The following is a 21,989-nucleotide window of genomic DNA, read 5'->3' on the forward strand; positions in this document are numbered from 1 at the left end:
AGGGAAATGCACGTGATTCAACAACAACATTAATTCTAGACAAAATATACACAAGTACGAAGGCTTCGGCTGGATTTGTTTCCGTTTTGTTGAACAGTGTACATAGTTGTGCAAAGACGCACAACTTTACACCCGTTCCTCTCGTCTGCAAAATCCAATCTGCAAATCATGCGCCGCATGATGCGCACTGGTTCATTTTTCCAATGCCGACTCACTGAACTGTAGCCGTAATGAAATGTGCGATATAGACCGCTTGTATATGATAATTTGATCCGACTGCTTTCTTGATGAATGCAATGCCCATTGCAATGATTACAATTACATCTGGTCTAGCGTATTTCAATTCTTCGTTAGCAAATCTCAAAAACTCCGCCATCAATCCCAGTGGTCCTTCCGATGTTTGCGTGCAAATATTTTTATAACTATTGTAGATTCGGCATACAAGTTCTCGCATCTTGAATTCCATAATTTGCACCATATCTCCGAATACGACCATGTCTAGGACGTATTGAAATGCAGCGATAATTGAATCGTTTTGAGACTCCTCCTTTTCGAAGCAGCTTTTTATCAGGTCCTCCCATGACTTATGGTATCGAGTACAAAATCTGTCCATCTTTTCAAAGTAGAGCAATTGTCTCTTCTGTTTTCAAGTGCATGTCTACACTTAATTAAAAGCATATCTATGTTTATTTTATTGATTAAAATTTTATTATCTGATTTAAAATGCTATAATCTCCACCTGTCGTGAGAATTATTGTTTTGATTTTGTTTCAAGTATTCGCTCGACTGATATTCTATGAGTTGTGAACTTACTGCCTGAAATAATTATTGTCTTGTATTTGTTTCAATTGTTCACTCGATTGACATAATATACCTCTAAGATGGGAAGGCCTCATAACTCTGAGTTGCATTTCACATTTGATATTTCTGTGTGGTTCATTAGAAATTTCTGTTGCAAGATATTACAAAAAATTGATGTAATTAAATTTGTGTCTTGTTTTTTGATTGAGTATCGTTGCTACCAATTAATAATTTGGACTTTCTCTACGTGTTCAATATCAATATCGCATCTCTACAAACTTAGTCGACTTGTCAACCACTTTGACGAAAGATTTCCGTTTCAGGGATAGGATGCGAAAAGATAGTGACCCCCGCGAGTGATATCGACATCTATTTGCGCTGCACAATAAAATATATCGCCTTTGAACTCTCTCTTATCTGACCTCTAGAGCGTTCTGTTTGCTGGACGAAGGAATATAGCCCCAAACCATTTGAGTGATAAAGCATGCGCAGTGCTTTGGCCATATAGATAGAGACATAAAGTCTCCCGGCTTTGAGGAAAAGAGTGAAAACAGTGCATATTTCCTACGTCTTGGATACCTCCATTAAGGTTCGTAGTGTTTGTTAGAATGAAAATTGTATGTTGGTCGATTTTATGATGGTTCAATTATAGATTATTTTCCTCTGTTGTTGTTTACGTGTCGCCGCGTGTTCCTCTGTTCTTCAGCGTTAAGTCTGTGCTATTTCGCCTTTGATAGATTGATTAGCTATTATTTCTCTATGTGTTGGATGGTGCGCAGGTTTGGCTTTCTATTAATTGTAGCTGTTGATTGTGTTGTTTCTCGTTTTTCCTTACGTCTATGCTGTTCACTTACTAAGAAATTAAAAGTTGAGTAATGTTGGAATATGAAATTGAGATTCCCTATTGCGCTCGAAATGTTATGACAGATATTCACGCTATTGCAGTGATGGTTCTCACGTCTCAGACTTTTTATAATATAACTTGTAATTTGATTGTAATCGTATTGATTAAGAATATCTTCTTTGTAATGGTATAGATTTTATTTCCTCGTGTCGTTAGTGTTCCGTGGTCTTCCATACATCTATTGGCACCCGTCTTCAACAAATCAGGGCAGATATCATTAGATCTGGTTGTTGGCTAGGAGCGTGCTATGTGGTGAAGTTCATTTTTAAAATATCTATTTTCTGATGAGTTTGATTTTTCTTCTGATTTTCTGAATGATAGATTACTCTGTTGTTTTGATCAGGAATATCTTCGTTGTAGGGGTATATATTTTATTCACTCTTGTGTTCGTGTCGTTCTTTGTTCTGTTTGTTGGCTAGGAGTGTGCTATGTGGTGAAGTGGAATATCTTCTTTGTATTGGTATAGATTTTATTTCCTCTTGTGTTCGTGTCGTTCTTTGTTCTGTTTGTTGGCTAGGAGCGTGCTATGTGGTGAAGTGGAATATCTTCTTTGTATTGGAATAGATTTTATTTCCTCTTGTGTTCGTGTCGTTCTTTGTTCTGTTTGTTGGCTAGGAGAGTGCTATGTGTTGTAGTGGAATATCTTCTTTGTAGTGGTATAGATTTTATTTCCCCTTGTGTTCGTGTCGTTCTTTGTTCTGATTGTTGGCTAGGAGTGTGCTATGTGGTGAAGTTCATTTTTAACATGTCTATTTCCTGATGTTTGATTTTTTCATTTTCTGAATGATAGATTACTATGTTGTTTTGATTAACCAATGTAGTGGTATAGATTTTATTTCCTCTTGTGTTCGTGCCCCATAGTCTTCCAGGGTCTGTGCTGTTCACATTTAACTGCATACAACTATCAGAACCTCCCGCTATTGCACTGATGGTTCTCACGTATAGGAATATTAGACGTTTTATAATACAATTTGTAATTTTGTTTATAATCATATTGATTAAGAATATCTTCTTTGATTAAATGCGCTATCAATTCTGATCAATTGAAAACTTGTGATTACTGTTAATAAAAATATTGTGTTTGATTTGTGATACCTATTCAATGCTAATGTATCGTACCTGTAATAAGTATATTCTTTGTTACGTGTATTGTGTTCCTTCTATTTCAGATTTTTGGCTAAGTTTTTCCCATTCACGCAGAGTCATAACATTTGCATGTAAACTGCACACCTGTTGTAGCTGGAAAAATTACGATTCAAGTCGACTCAGGCTGAAAAATGACGAAAGTCGGCGGCCCAGGCTGAACGGTAAACGCGCACGCAGCCCTCCGGCCACGCGACGCCCACAACAGCAGCCCTCCACTCGAGCGCCGCCCACCTCTCTCTTCGAACCAGAGTATGTGGTGAAGTTCTGTTTTTAGAGTGTACGGAGCAATACATAGAATGCCACCCCTGTGCTTGGAATCGCGCTTCTTTTCCTGTACCTCCTCTTTCTACGGAAATAAACAAAGTGAAAGTGAAAGAGTAGCGTTTCTGTGACGTAAAGCTGCTACTGGCTTGCGTCTGTCGCTTGCAGCGCCGTTACAGCTAAAATGGAAGACTCGAAAGAAGAATGAAAAATCAAAGACGAATTACTATTTTCTAAACACGCTTTCTTGTCCGTAACAAAGACAGATACTATCGCAAGACAACTCGCTGTTTTCTTGTGAGTTACTTGGATACGTCTAGCAGACGACAGCGTAATCCCGCGCATGATAAAAAATCTTCAAAATGCTCACGCAATAGACCCCTTCCTGTTTGTAAACAAATGACGTCATAGTGTTCGACAACGCCACCAATTTGGTAGAGCTGATCTACGCTCAAAGCTAGGGGGCGAACAAGACCGCGCCCGAATGTCACGGTCTTGAGGTGAATACGGTGGTCTCTGAAAGGGACGCGAACTGTTTTTTCTTTCAACAGGAGGCAGCGAACAAATGCTCATTCGTGGTACCCAGCCCTCCTCATTTCGATTAGTTTCGGTTTCAGTCTGTCTACCAACGTCATGATGACGTTTCTCGGGTAGAGATCTATTTGTGGTCGGCCGCGAGAGCAACGCAGAGCCGCGAAGGCAGCTTGGCCTGGCCCCGCAATTTCCAATTAATAGCGAGCCCAGGCAAAAATGTAAAAGCTCAGTTTACGTTCTGAGCATGCGCAGTGGTGATAACGCTATTTGTCGCGCACGTAGCGCTCCCTTGTGTGGCATGAGCCCGCTATTCTAAAACTCCGTAATATCATTCATTCATATATACTGCACCTGCATGTGCACTTACCTGGAGCCATGTCTTCATCTGCAACGAAATGCGTTTCATTGATGGAGGTATGATGGTAATAAATTGCTGACAATTACAGTGCAATAGACGAGTTGAGAAAATCCCATAGTGTTTATCGCCGATTTGAACTGTGGGAGTTTACTAATACGAAAGAAACGGGTGGCCTCCAAACTGTTCCGATTTCACCCCTACCGGTCCATTGTCCACGACGTGTCAAAGTCAGCGAAAGCGAAATGTGTGAAGGATTATTCTTCGTTCCCCCGCTCAGCAAGCGCCCAGGATGCCATGCGTGCGCAAAGAGCACTGGGAATTTCTGAACTCGTCTATTGCATGTAAGAGCGCAATCCTCGGCCGCATGAAACAGCAGGCAGATACTTTAGCAAAACGTTCAAGGCACTGTGATTCCAAGGGAAATGCACGTGATTCAACAACAACATTAATTAAGACTCTAGACAAAATATACACAAGTACGAAGGCTTCGGCTGGTTTCGTTTCCGTTTTGTTGAACAGTGTACATAGTTGCGCAAAGACGCACAACTTTACACCCGTTCCTCTCGTCTGCAAAATCCGATCTGCAAATCATGCGCCGCATGATGCGCACTGATTCATTTTTCCAATTCCGACTCACTGAACTGTAGCCTACAACAGTCCTCGCAGATGTTCCACTGATAACATTTATTTTCACGTCCTTCGGACAGCGACGCCAGTCGGCTTCGCAACGCGCACTATGTTTTTCGCCGTGACCGCTCCATGGCGTGGCAGGCGCGTGCTCGTGCAGCATGGACTAAAAACACCAATGCACGAGCTGAAACGTCGTTCACTGCTTAGCGCCGAAGCAAAACAGAGGCCCGTATATTTTTTATTGTAGCTTCGCAACGGAATCAAAGTTTTGAATTATCGTAACAAGTACCAAATTAACGTAGCGTGGAACGCGATTTGAAGTGAACTTGTTTTTGCATTTTAGTGCCCCTTTTACGAGCATGACTCTCGCTTCCCCTCTCTCACAAAATTGATTGGCCCCTGACCACATCCAGCCCACCAACGTTACGTTCTGCCCTCGAAGCTCTCTTGACGTTTCTGGATACCATAAGACTTCCTTCCTTATATTGTGAAGGGACCTGTTATTTCATTCCCCGCATCATCCTGGCGATGAAGCTCCCCATCCAGCCGCTCACAATAAAATTCTTGTTGTCTGTTCGTGTGTTCCTGCCTCAGATCAATTACTTGGCAAAAATAAGGGAAGCTGTCAAAACAAAGATCCACAATATGATGTCACCCACTTCAAAGGAATGGGGCGTTTTGCTTATTCTTTTCGTTCTCCGTTGAGGAGAGGTTTATTAATTCAAAGGAAAATGTTCCTTTCCTAACTATATATATCTGTGCCTTGAGGATGGGAAATTGTATTCACTGAAATATCACTATACGGATCGATGTCGCACTGTTAACTCAACACGTTTTTGGTGCGGGGTCCTATAGCAAAACCGAGGTTTCCCAGCTCGGTTTCCCATTACCGCGGTTAGCGGCGTGACGTCTGTTCAGTCGTCCGGCGGTGGTTACGTGTAACCGCGGTTAGCGCGTGACGTGACAATTCGTGACAATTCACGTGACAATTGTATTCGTTCAACATCGGGGCCCGTTTCTCTTCGAGTCGGGCCGATAACTCTGGTCACTCCGTTCGCGCATAGCGCTAGAGCTGAGCTGCGGACCAATTGTCAAGAACGGCACAACCTGGAAACAGGTTGTGGAGCTAGTGCAAACGAGTGATACTTTTGATGTAGCACCCGTTTGTAACTCAAGTAGCAGAAAAGTAACGGTCGTTTTTCTTTTATTGCTCTCTTCCAATAAAATTTATTGACACGTTACTCGAGACACCCTGTATGTCCTGTACATCCTGTACGAATTATCGTCGATTCACGCGTACATAATAACAATTCTTACGAGATAATAATACTATATTATCCCCGTGAAGGATATTTGATCAACATACCTTCTTCCTCAGTCGTTGAAAGAAGACTCCGTCGTGGATGCTTGTACTGTAATGTTAATGTACTTGTACTGTAAGCGTTAATCGCTAACTGCGGTCTACAAAACACGCTGTTACCTTTTAATCCCTTACATATTTAGAAACAGGCATATGCGATGCGAGTTCCAGTGGCATCACATCAAAGTAGAGTCACTGATTAGTAACTCTACATCACGACCATCTCTATAATACACGACCATAACACTCGCCCGTTCGCCTATGGGACTTCCGTCCGCGCCTCGAGGAGCGGAAGTGCCGTATGCACGCGCGGAGCGCCCGCCAGGGGCGCCACTTGCGGGACCCAGAAGAGCGCCTGTTGTAGCTGAGCTGTGTGCAGTATGAGTGGTCCTTGTGGTTAATTCTTCGTGCGTACATGTTTGTGTATTGTCGCATGTTCTCTGTTCATGTAGAGTTAAGAGTTCTGAAACTAAATACTCAGAAATAGGCTGTGCTCTGAAGCGTAGGTGGCATGTAAAACTGTGAAACTCGCGCATTATGTGCCGTACATCGTACACATAAACTTGGCAGCAGCACCTTGTGTGTTGGGCCAGTTATTATGCGTGTTCCGTGTTAACATACAGGGCAGTTACAGAGAATGGGTGAATGCGACCGTAAGAAGAAACTGTTCCTGGCAAAGAGATGTGTTGTCAGACTGACTCCTACGAGCGTAGGTGATCTACAGAGCGATGGGGCCCTGTTCAACGCCACCTACACTCTAAGGAAAAGGAGTAAACTGGGGAGTAATTGCAGCTTCTATAGTCCCCTAGAATGCAATTACTCTCCATTTTGGCCCATAACCCCGACATTTACTCCCCAGGACTGCAAATTGTCACTGAACTTCACGGGGCGTACGCCTTTTCTGTGACAATTATGAACAGCATAAGTGTCACAGAAATGGCGTACGCCCCCCGTTTTCAACAAATCGGGGCAGATAACGATATCATTCGAGATAATGGTTGGCTAGGAGCGTGCTATGAGGTGAAGTTCATTTTTAAGTCTGTGTGACCACTGCTCGTGGTCAATTTGATGGCATAAGGCTGTATTACTCAGCCAACTTACCAATTTTCCCCTCCCACAGAGTAAGAAACAGTTAGCGCTTCTTTCTTCGCAAATTGTGCCTTATGCATGTCGTAAGATTTTATATCACTCGACACATCACTGTTGACTGTTTGATCCGAAGTATTTTCATGCATGCACGCGAATTTTGTTCCTGGGACTCTTAGAACAGAGCGTGAAATGCAGTCTCCAATCTGTGAAATTCATTTACTCCCGTGCATTTACTCCCGAGCAGAGGTGGGCGTTTGTCCTCACGAGCCTCGCCCTCACCTCAATTTTCTAGAAGAAAAATTTTCCTCACCTCAACCTCACCTAAAAAATTTTTGAAAATTTTTCCTCACCTCACCTCAACAAATGGTTTGCAAATTTTCTTCACCTCACCTCACCTCAATTTTTTTCGAAATTTTCCACACCTCACCTCAATTTTTTCAAGCTATTTGTGTATTCGACGTGACGTTCGCAGGGATTGAAGGGTTTTCGCTCCTGATTCCAAGACGGAGGGGGCGTACGCCTTTTTGTGTCAATTTGGATATATGATAATTGACACAAAAAGGCGTACGCCTCCCTCTCTCCTCGAATCAGAGGCGATAGTCCTATCATTCGTCGCAATGGTTGGCGCACGACGTGCTATGCGGTGAAGTTCAGTTTTTAGAGTGTAAATGAGAAAACTTGAAAACAAAGCGCAAAAACGGTCTCAGTCTTTCTCAAATCCGATTTTCTTGAAAGCGTCTTGCCCTTTTTGTCTAAATATTTAGGTATGCAGTTTTGAGATGAGCTGCACTCGTTTGCGAGTTCCTGAAGTCGCAGAACGGTGAATCGCAGTATAGCAGACGAATTCTGACTATATATGTCCACGTAGCGAAGGAGAGAGAGGAGGTAATGAGCAGGCTTTATGTATCTAGGTGGCGCTGGTAGTGTCATGCAGCCAATCTTAACAGCCAGTACGCAAGCACGATCGATTACATTATCTGGCGCAGGAGGAAGAGTGTCCGCTCTTCGTCCAGCCATTCCATCTGCGGCGCAGTTTCAGAGCTGACGGACCAGGCTTCTTTTTTTCCTTCTTACTTTGAACACGAATATAGTCAACTAATTACCGTCGCTTAAAATCTCGTGTTTTCTTTTTCTATAACTGCTGGTATACGACTTATGTTTTGGTACTTTCATCTCACTGCCAGTAGTCAACCCGGTCTTCCTGGCTCACATAACAATCTGCAGTCAAGAAACAGGTATACGGAAAGCAATGAAGGGACGTAGTTCGTTACCGCGGGACCACTGCGTTTTTGTAACCAGAGAAAAGAAGTGCGTAAACGATATGTTTTTACTTGGAGCAGGAGCAAATTAGGAACGAAATTAAACAGGATGTTGCCGTGTTTCTCCTGCGCTAGAAGTGCTTCAGTTGGTGTTGTTGAAGTGCATACAAAAAGGCTCTAGACCACACGGCTTTATAAATATTATATTTTTAGATTCAGCGTACGACCTTGTTTCACGTGTATGCGATATTTACCTTTCACTAATTTTGAAAAGGCAGTGGTTCCGGTAACGAACTACAGCAGAATGGAAGTTTAGCACCAGTGTTTAGATCCCATCAGAGCTGACGTCGCGACTATGACTACGCAATTATCACTACGCTACTACGGCAATGACTATACTCTCAGATGCTTCAGCATGACCCTCTAGTGACCCGCGCAGTATGTAGCGTTCGTCTCCAGGAAAAGACGTCCTGGGAGGGTGAGGCTTCGTTACCCCCCCCCCCCCCCCCCACGAGAAGAAAAAAAAAAGGAAGTCCGTGGATACCGAAATGGCACAGAAACAATTGCTGAGTATTCCAAACAGTGTACACAAAGTACTCCACGTACCTGGTGACTCCAGTGCGGCGGCCTTTGAGAAACAACGACCTCAAGAGTTGTGCACAAGACTACGATTACCACAACCCATTTGGAAGCCATGCCTCTGAAAATGTCTGCGGGAGCACGAGGCTGTTCCCTCTTTTTTTCACTTCTTCATCTCACGGAAGCTTTCGTTTGCTGTCATTTCGAGCACGATGCAATAAATCTCAAAGAGACCGGCTCCCGTGGCTCAGTGGTTAGCCTGCTAGCCGTGTCACGTCGAGACTGGGAGCTACCCGGGTCCGAATCCCGGTGCCGACTGTGCTATCTGGTTTTTTTTTTCCTGGGTTTTCCCACAGACGCTTTCAGACATGTATCGGCACATCTCCCGTTAGAAGTAGACCCAGGACGCACATTCTCTCGGTGCGTCAGCCGCGACGTTGCCCACCTAGCTGTGAGTCCGACAACTGCAGGTCTTTTCACCCGCACCACCACCACCAGTAGGCGTTTTGCTTGTGCCGCTGCGTTTCGACCGAAGGGCAAGTGTCACACTGAAAAAAAGAGAAAAACAGACATGCATTTCGGCGATGACTATAAATGTTACGATAATTGTATGGCGCCAACGGAAAGTGAGCCGCACACACATTTTACCATGTCGCCGACTTTTGTACCCTTCCAGGGATCTGGAAGAAATGCCACTCCCCCCGAAAAAAACACATACAACCGAAAACGCGGAGAAAATATCCCCTGGGTCTACCGGCTGCACTCTTAGAAATGAACTTCACCACATAGTACGCTCGTAGCCAACCATCATCCCGAATGACAACGTTCTCGCCCCTGATTTGCTGAAAACGGGAGGAGGAGCCTATTTTGTGGCCATTATGCACGGCACAAAATAGGCTCCTCCTCCCGTTTGCAACAAATCTAAGGCGAGAACGTTGTCATTCGGGCTGATGGTTGGCTAGGAGCGTGCTATGTGGTGAAGTTCATTTTTAAGAGTGTGGCCACCGGGTGTGATCCAATGCCGTAGACAGTAAACCATTTTAATCTTTATCCGCTCAAAACAGGGGTATTCTTACGAGAAAACGCCCTTCACCATCCCGCAGATTGAACCAAAGGGTGTTCAACAAGAGCATTACTGAAGGTGTAAAATCGACATACGCCACATTTTGTCCGGTGTTGATCATTAAAGGCTCATTCACACATGCGTTCCAAAAGCGGCGCCGCCTCAGCATTCGCGGCGCAGCCGATAGTCGAGCCGCCATCCTTGAAACGCGCTTCATTGTTGCTACTACGTCAAGATCGTACTGACACTTCCAGCGCTCTTCCTTAAAATTTACATTGTGAATCACGTTATCCATTTTAGAATTATCGTGAAGCATTTCTGCTGGAGTCATCAATCGTTGGCGAGAAGATGCGAGACACATGTTTGATGCGAACGCGAAACGCGTTCAAAAAACGCATGTGTGAATCCAGCGGAGTAAGATGAGGTGTTCAAAGACGTGTTTACATCCAATACACTTTTCTTACACCCCATTTGAACTAGGACGTATGTGTTAAAACTGTGTTTGAAGTCCTGGAAGAAAAAATGACGCTGGTTTCACAGCGCCGCTCACCAAGTAAGGCAATAACCTGATTTTAAAGCAAAGTATTTGACAGGGAGGGATGTTAGGAGTTCAGCTGGTATCTTTAACTCGTTGCAGGCGTACGTGTTAATTGCAAAAAAACGCATTCCCGACACCGTTACAAACGTCCCACTACACAAACGAACGGGCCCCAACAAATGGTATAGGGTCAAGTGGGGCTACTTGAAGACGGGGGCAAGTGGAGGACCGCTGAGCTTGGGTTTCTCGCGTGGCATTTTCTTAGCAATAACTTTTTCTCGTATGTGACACCAGGGTGAAGCACTGTCGTTGTCTCGGCTTCGAAGCAAAGTGTTGATGTTCTGCACGTGGCTTTTTAGAAAGACGTGAGACGCTGTTTTGCAGATGTGGTCTAATAGGGTCCCATCTGTAACTTTCGCGAGCATTGACTTCCAATTTGCTCATTTCTGCTCCCCGGCTAATAAAATATGCCTTACCGTTATGATATGCTGTGTCATTGCATGCCCTGTGTTTTCATGTGCACTACTCGTGGCTGACCGCTTCGGCTGGCCCAAACAAAAGACAAAATTTAAACCGGGTATTAGTTTGTTGACGTCCTCAACTTACTCATAGGGTGGGGTAAGTTGATGAAAATATTAAGTTGATGTCATTTTGCCTCGTGCGGAATAAATACCTGGTCTAGCACCACAGTAATTTGTGGATCATTTCTCAAAGGCTTGGGGATTCGAATTATGGTACAATTTAGGTGATTATTCTGACTGCTCTTCACAAAATTGTTCAACTGTCTTCAACATAAACTACCTTACTCCATCTGTATCTGATTCAACCGACGCGCCAACATAGGCTCAAGGTCTCTTCAAACACAAACACAGCACATATAGAATGCCATCGCTGCCACGTGGGCTTTTTATGTGCACCATGGTCATTGAACGAGCGCTAACGAGGACGGAGCAAACGTGAGCTAGCTTGGCATACATGCAACTTCAAGAACGACGACAGCAGCTGGACGAACCCCCCTCGATGTGCGTGTATGACGCACTTTGTAGCAGAGCTAATCCCCTGATGACAGACCCTGAAAAAGTGAGGTCTTCCATATGCGTGTCCTTAGTCCTGAAATGGGCGCAATCACCAGTCCACGAATGCCACCGGGATTGCGTCGTACGGCCGGGTGCCATAGCACGGCATGCCGTCTCAACCGTTGCCAGGATTTGCAGCAGACTCCACATTCACAATAGACCCTCCCAGCGTGGTGTATCCCGGGAAGACTCCCCCCGCTAAAGGTCCCGACCGCCAACATGGGTCAAGACACTGCAACACTCCCGAGCTCGCTCAAGACAGCGTGAGAACGCTGGCGGCAGCAATAGACCTCTGCCTGTTTATAAACAAATCACGTCATAGTGTTCGACAACGCCATCAATTTGGTAGATCTGAACTATACACTCGAGGGTAGGGTCGAACACGGTCGCGTCCGAAAGCCATGGTCTTGAGGGGATTGCGATGGTCCCTGAAAGGGAAGCGACCTTCTGTCCTACTTTTCTTTCAATAGGAGGCAGCGAACAAGTGCGCAATCGTGAAACCCAGCCCTCATCTTCCGATTTGTTTCGGTTTCCGTCTGTTTACCAACGTCATGATGACGTTTCTCGGGTAGAGGTCTATCGAAACGATGTACCAGACACTGGCACTGTCCCAGCGGGCAGATGTGCGTGGTCTCACGCTAGGACGGTGCCGGTAGAACTGCCGTGCCAGCGCCGTAGCGCGTGGCAGCAGAGGCACGTCTTCGTCATCACACACGGGCCGCCACATCACTCCCCCCCTCAGACGCGGAGCGGTGTAGAGCTAGCGGTTGGGGTCCGCCTCGATACATGAAGAGGAGGACGACGGGCGACAGGTGGAACAGGGACGGCTGGTCTTGCATCTTGTGCTGAGTGGGCAGAAGTGGCGGGATGAACGGTGCGGACAAGAGCTGGCCGGGAGGGTTCCAGGGGCGGGCCGAAGTGGAGAGCAGAGTAGGCAGAACGTAATGCAGGATGGAGCGACAGAACCGCGACCGGTTCGTGAGCGGTGAGCTCGTACTGTCGCCAAGGAGAGTGCCGGGGAGGACCATCGCGAAGCACGGGGAGACCGGGAGTAGAACTCGGTGGCCTCCGTGCGTGTCCCCGGTGGAACGTTGGTCCCGGTGCCTCTTGAGCGCCACTGGATGGGCTGCCAGCACTCTGTATCGAAGCCTGGTGGGAAGGCAAGGTGGGCAGGGTTCTTGGGAATGGCATGACGATGAGGATGGGACCATTCAGCCGCCAGCGGCGTACCGCGACCGGTATGGGAGCGTGATGCTCGTGAAGGTGCCGCTGGTGAAAGCCCGAGGAGTGCCATCGCGAAGCATGTGGCGACGTGACGCATAGTGAGAGACCATGGCGATGTGAGCTGAGTAGATGAGCGAGCTAGGTAGAACCATGGTGTTGCGCGGCCGTGCGTTGCAATGAGTGGAGCCGCGGTGAATTGACGTCGTCGCCCAGCGGTTCCTCGGTATAGAACGATGCACCGTACCTTCGGAGGTGGGCTTGCAGAAATTTGGGATGGTGCTAGGCCGAATTATGCCGAACATGGTGTTCTTTGTTCGGGTCACCAAATGGCAGTGGTATGCCACGGAGAGGCGATGACGGTGGCCTATCTCCATGGCCGCGCCGGTGGAACTGAGACAGGTGCTCCAGGCGCGTGGCCATCTTCGTCGTTGTCCACGGCCCGCTACAGTGCTCCCCCCTCAGACGCGGAGCGGCGACAAGAAATATCGAAGAATCACGTCGACACAGGAGGGAGAAGCAAGAGCGACCGTGGAAGACACGCACTGCTGGACATGTCCATGGCACGGCAAAGCACACTTGGCAGAAAGAAGTCGATGAGGGCGAAGTCGTTGAAGTCGTGGACGGGCGCTGGAGTCGTCTGGGGTGCCGCAACCGGCACGTGAGCGAGTGCTCGTATGGTCCCAGGAAGTGAGGCTGCGTTAGCTGTGTTGACTGCCGAGACGCCGGCTGAAACGTGCCGTGGCGTCGGCTGCCGCGACTGCCGAAACCAGCAGGCGAGCACGTTGCTCTGGTGTCGCGGCCGGCAGGGGATGAGTGTGGAGATGCATGAAATGAAGCAGTGGGTCGTTAGTGTGCTGGAGGCCGTGGATAGCGCAGGTCGGTCCCTGGAAGCCGTGAAGCGATGGTCGGTGGGCGGATGCGATGATCAGTGAGCGGTCGGGTCGTTGCGGGTCGGTCGGTCGAGCGGTGCGGGTCGGTGGGTCGTTGCGGGTCGGTCGGTCGGGTCGGAAGCGTGGACGGAAGCGGGACGGAAGCGAGACGGAAGCGGTCGGCGTGTTCATCGAGAGGCGAGCAGAGGCCATGATGTCGTTGTAATGAGTCGAGTAATGGCGGTGGCTTCCAGGGAGAGCGTACCGTGGTAGTGGTAGTCGATGGTGTCAGAAATTTGGGATGGTCAAGGGCCTAATTGCGCCGAACGTGGTGTTCATAGTTCGGGTCACCAAATGTAGAGGAGGTGTTGTTCCTCTATATGAGCCCCGACCGGCGATGATGGTATGCCACGGAGAGGCGATGACGGTGGCCTATCTCCATGGCCGCGCCGGTGGAACTGAGACAGGTGCTCCAGGCGCGTGGCCATCTTCGTCGTTGTCCACGGCCCGCTACAGCACAACGGTTCCTTCCACGCCGAGCACAAAGCCAAGCAGGCCAGCCGGAGTGCCATCGGCCAGGTCACATTATGAGGCAGTTCCCCCAGTGCACCATAGAACCTGCACGAGGAATACACCTGGCACAGTGGTCACCATCCAGCCCATGGTTCCAGCAACCAATGCCATCGGAGCGGAGCCAACCTTTTCTATAGCCTCGCAGCCAATAACAACTGCACCCTTCCAACGGATAAGCCAACACCAGCGAAACGGGCCAGCAGGTGCTGTAGGCATCAGACCCTCTGGTGTGTCAAGAGCACCCAGTATGCATAACATACCACGGGTCACATCTCATGACTGTGCCAGCAGTCGTTGAGAGAATCAACGTCTACGTGGTATTGGACACCGGTGCAGCTGTCTATATAGCGTCAGGAAACTTTGCGCAACAGACAGGACATCCTATGCCCTGTGACTTCAGCAGTACGTAGTGTAAATGGTGAACTGGCAAACAGTGCGGGAGCTGTGGAACTATCAGTGTATACAGGACCCGTACCTCTTCAAGCGCCATTCCTATATAGTCCTGACGGAGTGTCCACGCGAAGTTCCGCGTGAACTGCCATTCTGCGCCAGTTCGCAGTTGGTGCTGGACTTCCCAGGGGATCTTATTTTCTTTACACGTACCTTCTTTTCCACTTGGAATTGACGGAGGTTCCCGGGCATCGGAACGCAATAAAGCATCCGTGAGCCCCCGCTGTACACGTCAGACGAAGGTGCCTCCACACTCGGGAATACCTTTAGAAGTCTCCAGCCTGCAGTCTCAGATGGTAGATACCTCGTGCAGTCTCAAATGAAGCCTAAAGATATTTCTCAACCCGTCGTGGCTCAAATTCGAACCAATGTCTCAAATAACGCTGAAAGATGGAAGTCACTGAAAAGATTAGCCAGCTGTAGGACTCGAACCCACATCTTCTCGCCTTTGAGGCCTTGTGTGTATTTGACCTTTCTATATGTTCTTCCAGCCTCAGAACATCAGTTCTCTCATGACTCAAATAACATATGTGCACTTTGGCAACCCATCCGAGACGCTACAATTAGCCGAGCAACACCATGCACAGCAAAAAATATGGATTACTGCGTCATGCCCATTCAAGCCCCAAGTGGCTGACTTGGAAGTGGCATCAAGATTAGCGGCAACCTTACACCTCAGGATGCTACGTTCACACTACATCGTCGAAAGCCGCGGGGAACTCATTCACCGCTTTTACGGCATTCGCGATCTTCTCGTTCGCACTGTGTTCCAAACGCCGGGAATGCCGGCACTACTGGCACCACCGTATTCCGCTACAAAAACTGATGCGTTTCATTCTTCATACTGTACTCAAGCTCCACGCGTGTAATACGTAAAATGTCGTTCTTTTCTTCACCTTCCTCTGCTGTCCAAACCTTGAAAGAACTGAAGAGGTAACCACAGCTCTCACCAACTCTCCATAGAGCCCATAGTATAGGTAAATTCACACAACACTGGGCACACGACCAATGAGAATGCAGCGATTGCTCCCTCAATCCTCCAATCAGAAATCTTTCCGTCGGGCTCGCAGCCCGACCGGTTCTGGCTGTTGCTGACTCCTGCTTTCCATACTGGCCTGTACCGGCTACCACTGACCTCTAAGTCTACTAGCTTTCATGCACACCGTAAAGTTATTCCGTGATTCCCAAACAACTGTGAAAAGTGTCGTAATGAACAGAAATTTGTTTGAGTCATTATACTGACACAATCGGCAGATTGACGCATGTACATGCACTGAGAGTACTGAGTCCATTGCGTAGCGCTTCCAGCACACTGGAACAATGTTCAAGCTTGCAAAACACGCATATCGACACAGCTTATTCCCAGCAACGAACAACTGTCACATACTTGCGCACAATCTCTTGATCATCATGTCCTTGCCTGCTACACGTCAAACATAAAATGCTGCTGCTTCATGAATCCCACTTTCTTGTCACCGCGATGCAGATCTGACGGCGCTCGAACATGTTCATCTAGACAGAATTCACCACAACACTTCAGTTTGAAATCCGATTGGCTGTTCGTAGACCGATGCTTGTGTCGAGAAACAGTACAACAGATGTGTCGGTACAACAGTCGGTACAGTACAACAGTGTCGGTAGATGGGTGTCGCTCCCATGCGTTACCAGTCCATATGGGAGTCCCTCAAGGATCTGCCCTAGGGCCGATCTTTTTTCTTCTTTACGTAAATGATTTTTCGACCGCGGTAAACACTGATAGCATTATGTATGCTGACGACACCGTTCTGCTTTTTAAGGGTTCGTGTATTGACGACATTCAAGCCAAAATTCATTGTGTTGTCCCACACCTACTAGAGTGGTTAGAGGCAAATTGATTAACATTAAATCTTACAAAAACTAAATATATGGTCTTTAGTTCGTATCGTAAAGCTGTTAGATTGTCGAATTTTAAAATACAAATCAAAGGGGCAAACATAGACTGTGTTAATAGCATTAAATACCTTGGTGTCATCCTAGACTCTCATTTGCACTGGAAGCCACATATTTCGTATATATGTTCTAAGCTTGCACGGGCAAATGGCGCACTATTCAGGGCGCGACAGGTACTCTCAGTTCCTATTCTCAGAACTTTATATTTTGTAATTTTTCAATGTCATTTGTTATACTGTGTAGAGTCATGGGGGCATACCTATCAGTCTTATCTGAACCCAGTTGAAGTTCTACAAAATCGTGCAGTCCGTATTATATCCAATACATATCCGAGGATCTCTTGTTCTAGTCTGTATCAACCATTAGGCATTCTGCCATTTAATCTTTTATGCTTTGAGAGAACTGTATTGATGATAAAAAATTGCATTATGAATGAGGGAGCTGTTGCTGGAGTAAGGCTTATATCTGTTACACGCACGAGCCGTGCTATGTTGGAACACCACTTTAATGTTGCGCAGTTCTCGAATATATATGGTAAGCGTCTTCTGCGACACCAAGGAGTTATCAAGTGGAACTCTCTGCCTCTATATGTTATAATGTCCAACAATTTAAAATTAGCTGTGCGAAGGTTGCTACTGAATAAGTGTTAGTATTACTGTTTCTTGCTATAAGTGTTAGTTGGTATGATTACGTTTTTATGTTTGCTGTCGACTGGATGTCGGTAGCTTGGCACTGACATTTGACTGTTGCTGCTGTTGAACATTGTTACTGTATTTTTTCTCTCTTTACCGGATCGTACTAGCCTTAGGCTATGATCCGTATGGATTATGCAGTTATGTTGTTTAAAGCATGTGTCAAAAAAGTAATAATAAAAAAAACACCATCAAAGACACCCATAATACACTGATAAGACTGTCCCAAGTAAGAACGCACTTGCCTCCCAACGAAAGATACCGCCGACCCGGCGTCCACCGTTCAAATTTCAAATGAAACCGCCGAGGGAGTACGCCGCACGCAGGCGAGGAAGCGCGAAGTGCCGTTTTTTAAATTCCGGCAACCAATCCGGACACGCTTGTGGCGTCCGACCAATAGAGAGGCACGGATTCCTCCGTGCGCAGTAACACGCATTTTGATACAGATTTTGCGAGAGCTGTGGGGGGCTGGTAACCAGTGCTGCAGCGTCTTTACCAGCGAACCACAACAGATTTTAAGAACACACAATAAAACAGCGCAGCCTTCAGCCGTCTAAATACCATGACGTCGATGTCACACAAGAAGATACCAGCATGAGGAATCCGCAGAACGCAGAATGACTGACAACCTAACCTTCAGACAGGGATGGGCGCTATTTAAATACACCGTAATTCAGATATTATTTAAAATGTAAACACGCGTATTTACATTGTATTTAAACATACAGACTTGGAAAATATGTATTTATAATTATATTTAAATACCAGTTTTTCAGTATTCATTTTGTAAATACTTTATAAGTACTCATATATATATGCAAGATACTGACCTTTCGAGAAGAAGGGCAAAGCCACTGATCTCTATGTATAAAGGCTGGATAGCGGATGGGTGAGGGTATCGCGGGAAAGGGTACGCCAACCGGCCGCCATATTGCGGTGCTCAAAAGAGCCATTACAGCCCATTGGAATGCATGTAGAGGCTGTGGCAAGTTTTGCTGTTTGTGAGCGCTTCCCTTGCTGCTTCGCTAAAATTGAGAGATTCTTTTCGGCTGTAGTTCGAGTCACACGGGCTCCGCCTCTGGGCGAACGTCATATGTCACGTGAGAAGGTCGCTTCTGCCCGCGCGCTGGGGATTCTTCTAGCTGCGGAGAGATGTGGAATGTGGACATGTGCTCGTAGTTTCATAAGGTAAATGTGTTTTACGCGCACTACTGCATAGCCTTGCTGGATGGACATGAGATGAGTTTGCGTAAAACCGACAGAGGTTCGCTACACTGAGTGCATTCAGGGGGTTCTTCCTCCCGAGCGAAACGGGGAAGTGTCTGAAGTTTCACCGCTTCCCCGGGCAAAATAGGAAAGCCGACCCGTGACAGCGCTGGGTGTTTGTCACTCAAAATAATTCATACGGCAAGGAAAGCTTTTGTTCGTTTATTAAACCAAGCATATCATTCCAGATTGCAAGAAGAAGAGTAACTCGTTCACCAGTCTTCGCGGGCAAGATGGGTGGGGAGATATATTAGACCAAATAAAAAAGGGGAGGAAACGCAAGATGGGGATCAGTGTTTGCCGAACGGCAACACAAGTGCCTGCTGCTGAACTTCGGAAAATTTTGCGATCAACAACTACAAATCGCAAGAGGACTGTTCTGAACTCCCTGAACTTTCGTCTTCTGTCACGTCACCTTAACACCCGGACAACTGCAGTATAACACAATTTAGAGTAAGTGCGACAGGTGTGAGCAAGCAGTTGTGTCTGTGATGTGTGATTCAAATGTGTGCTCAAATCGCTGGAAACATAAAATAAAATAAATGAGCAAAATAATAGACTGAGAGCAATATACACGTGATTATTGTATCTGTGACTCTGTATGTTCTTGTTAATATCTATATCTCGAAATTCGGAAGCACGTACAACAACAATCATAAATGATAGTGAAGTTATGATGATGTGCGGTGTTTACCCCTGGTAGCCTCAGGACCCTACCCTACTTCACAGAGGCTAATATGAGAGTAAACACGTTACACGTACAAAAGTTACACATAGCCATGATAATCTTACTATTTTGTGAAGTAAGATAAATGTGAAAATCGCCGTGCATCGAATACATAATGCTGAATTCGAGAAGCCGTAATGGGGTAACACGCCTCGGACAGCAGGACACAGGCAACAGCGTAAATAATATTTCATGACGTGCTGACTGTTTCAACGTGTTCTCAGTCTGACGGGCTGAAGTTAGAACTCCCAAAAAATCGCATAAATTGCCCTACTTGTAAACAGTTCTGCCGCCATGCACATACCAATCTTACCACCCCGCCTTTGCTATTCCCGCCTCTCCCTTGCTCTCTCTGTCCCTCCTCACGTGACATATGACGCACGCCATGAGGCGGAGCCGGTGTGACTCGAACTACAGCCGAAAAGAGTCTCCCCTAAAATTTTGCCACAGATCGCTGCAGAAATCCTTCGTGATTGGATTCCTTACGTTTTTTGTGTGAAATGCCGTCACATACATGTTATTTCATGTCTATTTTGTACTCGTGTGAGATCGTGTCGTTCCAATAGACCATTTCCATATTCGCGTCGCCCCTGGCGACGGAATGTCGAACGTCGTGTCTTTCCCCCCAATAATGGTGACGCGCTTTTCGGACTGGCACGTTGCGTGGGAAAGTAGCAAGAGAAGATTGGAAGAAGAATGCGGAAAGAGTGAAAGCGCATTGTACTCGTTACCAGACCTCAAACGTCCGCGTAACCCTCTATGGCGTAACCTTGAAACCGATTATCTCCCCACAATGAACATGACAGTCTCCCGCAGGTGGGTTCATAGCGATGTTTTCCACTCAAAGATGGCGGACTCAAGGGCTGGGCATGCGCATACGCGTTGAACTTCGATTATGTGATTTGCTGGTTTTGTGTGTTGTTGTATTTGTTGTGTTACGTTCCCTTTGTCGTCTGTCAGCGTGTGCAGCGTGTTGCTTCTCGTGTTTCTCCCATTTCCTTTCTGCTCGGGGGTGTGGAATGCCAGGGAATGTTTGGCACGTTTGTTTATGTAACCACCTTAATATGCTTGGGTATAAACATTATGCTTTGCACAGGAAGTTTAGATATGACTAGTTATGACACGAAATGCCGAACGGCACTAAGGCACTTCCAAAGGACTATAGAATGATATTATGTGATATAAAGGCTATATGACGGTAAAAACATATCGACTAGAAATATGTACACTGGGGAAGTAAATGGCGGTAAAGACAGTTCAAAATGACTAGAGGTAGAGTGAATAAGTCATAAAAAGGCTAAGTAGCAAGGTCTTGTGGTGAAAGCTCCAACATCAAAGTATCACAAGTCCAGTTGCAACAGCAAGTTTGAAGCAGTCAACCAGGTAAGTGGGCAGAGTGCATTACTGGTCGTTGAATATGATCAGCCTTGACAATCTCTTTCGCAGATGTGGCCTGGCTGTCACCTTCTCTGTATATTCCTTGGCAAGGTGGTACAGTCCTATACTGCTGTAGCACTGGGAAACTTCTTTGATCAGACGGATCACATTGTTTTCATTTGGGCTGCATTCAAACATATATTGTCGCAAACTTAAGCAGGGAGAATAAAGAGTAGACATTCGAGGTTGAAAAACTCTCTCTCTAAGTAAAGTAATTGTCTCTAAGTAAAGTAAACATACTGGAACGCACCAAAGAGATATGTGGCTGGTGTGTTTGTATGTCCCACTAATACGAGTTTGTACGTTAGGCAAAATTTTCATGCAATACTTTTTTCTTTATATGCTTTTGCCCATCTTAGTACTGTCCTATATCCAATATGGAGTGGCTTTTAACTGCATATAAATGCATAATTCAGGAGTGTTTTCATATATTGGACTAGTAGGCTTTAAGGTGCCGTTCATGCAGTACTGGGTAGTTTCATTTTAAATCGAACAACGTGTGAAAGTCGTATTTTTTAATTCGCCCAGAAAAAAATATATGTTAGAGGACAGCTCAAACCACGCAAATCGCGCCACGTGCGACGCTCGTGGGTGGAGTAGTTTCCGCGTGGGAGAGGAGGAAATTCTGAGGCTGCTTGAGCGCACTTTATTCTGGACCGACTAACATATCTATCTACATCTTATCTATTTATCTATCATATCTAGTTAACATATCTATTTTCTGATGAGTTTGATTTTTTTTCTTCTGATGTTCTGAAAGATAGATCACTCTGTTGCTTTGATTAGGAATATCTTCTTTGTAGTGGTATAGATTTTATTTCCTCATGTGTTCGTGTCGTTCGTGTTCCGTGGTCTTCCATGCATCTATTGGCAGCCGTCTTCAACAAATCAGGGCAGATATCATCAGATCTGGTTGTTGGCTAGGAGCGTGCTATGTGGTGAAGTTCATTTTTAACATATCTATTTTCTGATGAGTTTGATTTTTTTCTTTCTGATTTTCTGAAAGATAGATTACTCTGTTGTTTTGATTAAGAATAACTTCTTTGTAATGGTATAGATTTTATTTCCTCTTGTGTTCGTGTCGTTCTTGTCGTTCGTGTTCCGTGGTCTTCCATACACCTATTGGCAGCCGTCTTCAACAAATCAGGGTAGATATCATAGATATCATCAGATCTGGTTGTTGGCTAGGAGCGTGCTATGTGGTGAAGTTCATTTTTAACATAT

General features: G+C 46.1%; 1 protein-coding gene across 2 annotated transcripts in view; it reads right to left on the bottom strand.

The window, feature by feature from the left end:
• The window catches only part of LOC135369277 (balbiani ring protein 3-like), a 43,735-nt gene extending 34,659 nt beyond the window's left edge, over positions 1–9,076 (bottom strand). The window contains exons 1-3 of one of the 2 annotated variants that reach the window (XM_064602884.1): positions 8,949–9,076; positions 6,001–6,046; positions 4,014–4,031 (exon numbers count right to left, since the gene is read on the bottom strand). In XM_064602884.1, the coding sequence (XP_064458954.1) occupies positions 4,014–4,031; positions 6,001–6,046; positions 8,949–9,038 (154 nt within the window). In that variant the 5' untranslated portion in view covers positions 9,039–9,076. The remainder of the gene's footprint in view (positions 1–4,013; positions 4,032–6,000; positions 6,047–8,948) is intronic. The other variant, XM_064602885.1, reaches the window with a different exon arrangement.
• Positions 9,077–21,989: the final 12,913 nt, after the last annotated feature.

Source organism: Ornithodoros turicata, chromosome 9 (genome assembly GCF_037126465.1).
Source record: "Ornithodoros turicata isolate Travis chromosome 9, ASM3712646v1, whole genome shotgun sequence".
Classification (NCBI taxonomy): domain Eukaryota; kingdom Metazoa; phylum Arthropoda; class Arachnida; order Ixodida; family Argasidae; genus Ornithodoros; species Ornithodoros turicata.